General features: G+C 41.4%; 1 protein-coding gene across 1 annotated transcript; it reads right to left on the reverse strand.

Moving 5' to 3' along the window:
• Positions 1 to 1,714: 1,714 nt before the first annotated feature.
• Positions 1,715 to 6,122, reverse strand: rps6 (ribosomal protein S6). The gene is made up of 6 exons (XM_005726771.1): positions 6,045 to 6,122; positions 5,311 to 5,442; positions 4,739 to 4,949; positions 3,579 to 3,725; positions 2,293 to 2,450; positions 1,715 to 1,843 (listed from the first exon to the last, which is right to left on the reverse strand). The coding sequence occupies exons 1-6, from the start codon at positions 6,048 to 6,050 to the stop codon at positions 1,748 to 1,750; spliced, it is 750 nt and encodes a 249-aa protein (XP_005726828.1). The 5' UTR covers positions 6,051 to 6,122; the 3' UTR covers positions 1,715 to 1,747.

Consider the following 6,122-nt stretch of genomic DNA (forward strand, 5'->3'; position numbering starts at 1 on the left):
ACACACCTTTACCCTGTTTGCAGGCAGTCTCTAGTGGGGGTAGGGTATGAAGCCCTCCACCACAGTGAGCCTGCATCAGTGTAAACTTTACCCACAGTCAATGAGGGTTCAGCACTGACACACACACTGCAGATATTCTGAAAATATTGTTTATTCATTTGAGATTCTTAAGTTTAGATATTTAAGATACATAATTCTTCCCCTGATTTACAGAATGAGCTTTCAATATTCATTCAGATGTGTTCTAGTTCTAATTGTTCTTTTATTATTAGACAGTTTTTCTTATGTAACTTTTCAAGATGTTCAGTATCTTGAATATCTGAGAAAAATATTAGAGATTTGCAGACATTCAGAAGTAGGTTCTTCATTGCGAGGATCAAACAATGATGAAGGCTCTTCATTTGGAAGAACATCTGACATTGGCAGACTTGAAGGTCTTATATATGTGGTTCTTTGCTACATCGGAAACTGTCTTGAGCAGCACTGGTGCAAAGTTTGCAATGTTGTTAAGTAGAATTTCTTGAGGATATTTCCCTCTGATTTCTGTCAGGATGCTCTGGACTTTGTCATCTCTGATGGAGCAGAAGAAGACAGCCTGAAATTTCCATCACTGTGAGTTTTGGAGACGCAAAAGTGGCCTTGGTAACACTTTCTGGAGAGTATGCTCAAACTCTGGGAGGGCATGTTCAAGACCAGTGGGGTCAGGAGTAAATTTACTACCAGAAAAAGACAAATGGTAGTAATACTTTTTAAAACACCTAATGACCCAAATCAGGTCACTTGGGTACCTGCTTAACTTCAACTTAAAGTGGGTCACGAAATGGCCTCTGTGCGATGAAGTATTAAGTTCTAATAGTGACTAGCAGAAAACCACCACACTCACACTGAAAATAGGGTACACAAGATTTGGTTTACCTCCAAAGCAGACTAGAGGCAGAAGACATTTCTTTCCTGCAATCCAAGGCCCAAAGCCACCACATTCAGAACAGTTAGTCTCGTCAGGCCTCGTGTTGTTAGGGAGTGGGTTTCCACACCAGATCCTAGGACTTAAATTTCTCAAGCTCTTCCTCTTGAAGTTTTGAGCAATTTCCTCTTATTGATTACCTCCTTTTTTGTTTTGGGAATTGTCAAGCAATGATGGTGCATTACTACCAACTGGCTTGGGGTGTGGACAACTCACTCACACCAAATAATACTATTGCAGTACAGTATAATAGCAACCACTAAACTGAGGCTGTATCATGCACGACTGTAGACTCAGTGTTGACCAATTTCTAATTTCCACACAGTTCATTCATCAAACTTTTAGCATGGTAAACTCTTCTCCCCATAGTTGTCACCCTGCTAAATCAAGGCCTTGATAGTTGTTTGATCTCCAGTGAGGACAGCAACACAAATAACCACAGTGTTTGATCTCCAGCGTCTACTTTTCTAAATTGTTCCATTTAAATTGTTTCGTACTTTCATATACTTTTGTTAATACTTCTGTGTAGTCTCCTTGACTAAAAAACAAAACAGGTATTTATATATTTGACTTCCATATAGTCTAACTAAAGAGTTAAAACTCTTCAGGCCAGATTATCCACCACTAACTTAAATTTCTTGTTGCATCCGAATGCATGTAGGTACGCAAGGGACTGACAAAAATAGTCTAATGCGTCACTTCATAGGCAGATATCTGGAAGAGAAAATAAGTGACAACTGCACAACACCGTTTCAGCAAAACATGACTTTATTTGATTCCATTTTACTTCTGGCTGGACTCTGACTTGGATGTGGATGCCCTCAGAGAGGAAAGACGGCGCCTCTTGGCAATCTGTTCCTGGCGCTTCTCCTTGGCCTCCTGTTTACAAGAACAAATGTGTGTCAATTTCCACATGTCCTACTTTATGTCTTTTTAACATTTCACCATCACATGCTCGAATGTTTTTCAGAGGCAAACTGTAATCTGCTGAATGCCATTACAGCTATATCATGTAAGGCAACTCAAAATGATAACGATAAGAAACACAATCCTATACTTTAAATTTCAAGTGAATAAAGATTCAATCATAACTTAAAGTGTATTTAAGGAAATTTATTACAATATGTTGTTAAGGCACAATGTAGCTGATGTAATACAGCCACTCCAACACTAGTGGAAATATCACACCTGCCAGAAATTATTTGTCACATTATATTCATTGATCTAAACCACTAGAACATTATTTTGTGTTCAGCTACACGACAAAAGCAGAGTAGTGTGATCTTTGATGCTGGTTAAGGATAATAAAGGCCTAGATTAACGCATACCTTCATCCTCTTGGCCAGCAGCTTTGCATACTCTGAGGCCTCCTCCTTGTTCTTCTGGGTGCGCTGTCTCTTCAGTGCAATGCGGCGGCGCTTGTGCTGCAGCACACGAGGAGTCACCAGTCTCTGGATCTTGGGAGCCTTAGTTCTGGGCTTCTTACCTACCAAAGCGAGAGGATTGAAAGAGTCAGTGCTGACACAGTTCAAGGTCAAGTGTGGTAATGAGAAAGAAGCTTAATGTACCTAATTTCTATGTCTGTAACTCGTACTGTACTACCTCAAAGGAAGCACATTCCTTACTGTCCAACTGTACAAAAAACACTAACTTTGATCTGTCTGCATGCTGGCACCCTGCATTAATCAAAGTCTTGCTGATGATTCATTACTAGGCAGAACACAATTCACACAAACAGCACACCTGGGACTTACCTGCAGTCTCCACTTCTGCTGAATCAAGTTTATTATGATAAAGTTCATTTTTCATCTTGTTCCTGATCTCAGCTCTTTCACCCTAAATTTGAATAACCATGTGCTCATCAAGAAGACTATATTTAACGGCACTCTCTTTTTAGTGATGAGTTGAAATGGCTTTACCACAAACACAATCTTACAAGCACAGACATCACACAAACTCCAGAACAAACAAATGCTTACACAAGGAAATTAATGTTTATTACTTCTTTACATACACCGGTCAGAATCCATACAGAAACTTCCACAACTCAGTTTTAATCTGCCTCACGCTTATTACATACAACATGTCTATCTTCTTCATCTCACCAAGGTTGTGTTTACATAATGGAGTCCTAAAAAAGTCTACAGATGCCCTCACTGGCAGATGAGCATCAAAGATCTGTTTTTATAACTATTCCCGCTCTTAAACTTCAAAAAAAGGAAGGAATTAAAAAGGACCTCCTACTGCACAACTGTCGAGTTTGTCCAGAGTTAAACCAACTCTACAAGAAAACAAGACATTGTACTGACCACCCTAGTTAAACCCCACCTCCATAAATTTTAGTCAAAAGACATTTATGTGGGACCTTAAGCCCACTTTTAGTTTATTCTGAATGCTACAGTAATCGCCAATATAGACGTGCCGTTGCAATTTTCTGGAAAACCTTTAACATTCAAGATGTGCTCCATACTATCATTATACTGGTCAATATTTACATACACAGTCAGCATTATAGTGCCACCTGCTGCTCTGGCATGCTTCTCACAGCGCTTTACATCATAATTTTCTTTCCACATGGAGGGAGACATTTCTCAAAATGAAAAAAGTGTCTTACCTTCTTTAGTCAGGGGTCTCCTCACAACATACTGCCTAACATCATCCTCCTTGGACAAGTTGAAGAGCTTGCGGATCTTGCTGGCCCTCTTGGGACCAAGGCGGCGAGGGACAGTGCTGTCGGTCAGCCCGGGAATGTCCTTCTCACCTGTGAGTAACAAAGACGAGGATGGTCAATCAAGTCTGAAGAATTCTTAAAAGTATTTCTAGCACCAACAGAACAGGATTGTAACAGTCCTAAATACTACGAGTGTCAAATGGCTGAACTTACTATCCAGTTCACCGTTTAACAAACTAATACTTGAAAAGCAGTGAAGCTTAGTTTTAACAGAACGAGAGAAAAGCCACAACAATTTGGGCAGTGTTGAGGCATTAAATGCTCAAAGTAAACACGTCAGATTTTCCTACCATGTACCAGAATTTGGGTGTCTTAGCAGTTACAGGAAGATATGAGGTTTTATCGAAATAAATGACAAATGATTTGTCCACCAATACAGAACAACAGAGACAGCAAACCTTGTCAGTCAGATTATGGAAAACCCTCCTGGCCAAATTTAATGAAGCTTAATGTAGCATTGGTGAAAAAAAACAACCCACTTAAATTGAATTACTTTAAAATGATCGCTTGAAGTTTATGCATTTGTTTAGTTTTGTCTTGTCTTCTGAGCATCACACCAAACCAAAAGTTAACTTATGACAGTTAAAGAGACTCAAATAGATAAAGCTTAAAATACTATATCTGTATATGTTCTCAGCCATCAAGGTCATGGTAGTCTAAGAAGCTTGGAAAGGAAGTGACAGGAGTTCTTTATGCTTCACCTCATCCAAGACACTTGTAATTCTGCATTTTAAGAAACCTCTTTAAGTCAAGTCGCTTTCTTTCCAAGCTTTAAAAATACAAGTTTCATTTTTACCATATTATTATGGCAGCAGTTAAAACAATGGGAGAGCATTGCAGTTCAACCATCCACTGTTACTAGGACTGGTCGCATCTGGTGAGCAGCTTCACAGTTACTCTGGCAACACACACTGTCCCCCCTTAATGAATACAGGAAAATCCAAAAGGGTCTGCTGGCGTGCCATCATGCATCATTTACACGTGACTCCAAAGAGATAATCAAAATTATGTGACATATAATGCGCGCACACTAAGCATGTTACCTTTCTTGACGATGACCAAGTTGAGAACGCTGAGGTTGGCATCAACAATGCAGCCACGCACAGACTTGCGCTTGCGTTCACCAGTCCTGCGGGGACGGTAGCAGGAGTGGCCCTTGCTGAGGAGCAGGCGCACACGGCCGGTGGTCAGCACACCTTGCTTCATGGGGAAACCCTGCTTGTCGTTTCCTCCGCTGATGCGCACTACATAGCCCTGCAAAAGCATAGATATGTTGCTTCACATCCTTTCTAGGAATTTCATTTCATTGCAAATCTGCCAGGATGATTAAGGTCAAATTCTCATTGACTACACAAGCAAACTACACTTTTGGCAGGGTCATATCTTGCTTTTCTTTCCACATAATCACTCACATATAATCCAAGTTATCTTCATTAAAAATTGAGGGAGCACAGCTGTTTCAATCAGCCATGGTTATATGGGCTGGTTGCATCTGAAAGCAGCTCCACTGTTCCTCTGGCAACACGCCGTCCCCCCTTAACGACTACGGGTCAGTCAGAAAGGGTCTGCTGGTGTGCCACGCCACGTATTTACCAAACGTCACACAAAAACTCACCTTCCACTCATCTCCCAGAGGGTCAGCAGACACCTCAGTGGCCATTCGCTTCTCATAGAAGGTACGCAGCTTTCGCTCATCATCAACTTCAAGCAGCTTCTGGCAGCCAGTAGCGGGAAATGAGATGTTCAGCTAAAAAAAGAGGAGCAGTTACCACGTTACTGGATGTGCACACAGGTAACAGCGAGTCAAGGTGCATCTGAATGTTGCGAACTGAGCTGCTAAAGCTTTTAATTATTTTAATGTCGCTAAAAACAAACAAAAACATTGCTGACGAGAAGCAGCGGTTACCGACATCGTGAGCCTGTCTGACGTGAGCTAATGTTTGAATCAAGGGGTAGCGAGAAGGTGGCTCGGGGGCCTGTTAGCTTCTCTGCCGGCTCAAAGCTCAGAAAACTCCGGCTTTAACTATTTGACACAGCCGGCTCAGTTGGTAACATTATCACAGCGCAGGGGAGAGGACGCAAAGGTATAACTACGTTTCATTTGAGTAAAACGAGACTTAAACTGCACCCACATTTCGCTCAGAGTGCGGCCATGTTTCCACAGCGTTCTCCGACAGACTCGTCAGCTAGCTCTCATTTTCATAATCAAAGCTCATCCTGAGCGGCCGAGCCACCATTCCTGCTTTAAATCAGCTCGCATTAAAGTTTACATGGTCAGCTTTCACCATATCGTAATATTTAACAGAAAGCAACAACACGACGAGAAACACAGTTAAAGGATTACGTTACCTTCATTTTGCCAAACCGACCCTCCGACGGTCCGCCACGAAAAAGAGACCGGATATCCGCCTCGTGGTCTCACATAGA

Source organism: Pundamilia nyererei, unplaced genomic scaffold (assembly GCF_000239375.1).
Source record: "Pundamilia nyererei isolate P.nyererei 1_Seehausen unplaced genomic scaffold, PunNye1.0 scaffold00022, whole genome shotgun sequence".
Taxonomy (NCBI): domain Eukaryota; kingdom Metazoa; phylum Chordata; class Actinopteri; order Cichliformes; family Cichlidae; genus Pundamilia; species Pundamilia nyererei.

Excerpts from the sequence above, each read along its gene's own strand:
- rps6 (XM_005726771.1), bottom strand. Across the intron at positions 2,451-3,578 it reads GAGACCCCTGACTAAAGAAG|GTAAGAAGCCCAGAACTAAG; the intron begins GTAAGACACTTT and ends TCGCTTTGGTAG. Across the intron at positions 1,844-2,292 it reads TGCTGGCCAAGAGGATGAAG|GAGGCCAAGGAGAAGCGCCA; the intron begins GTATGCGTTAAT and ends TCTTGTAAACAG.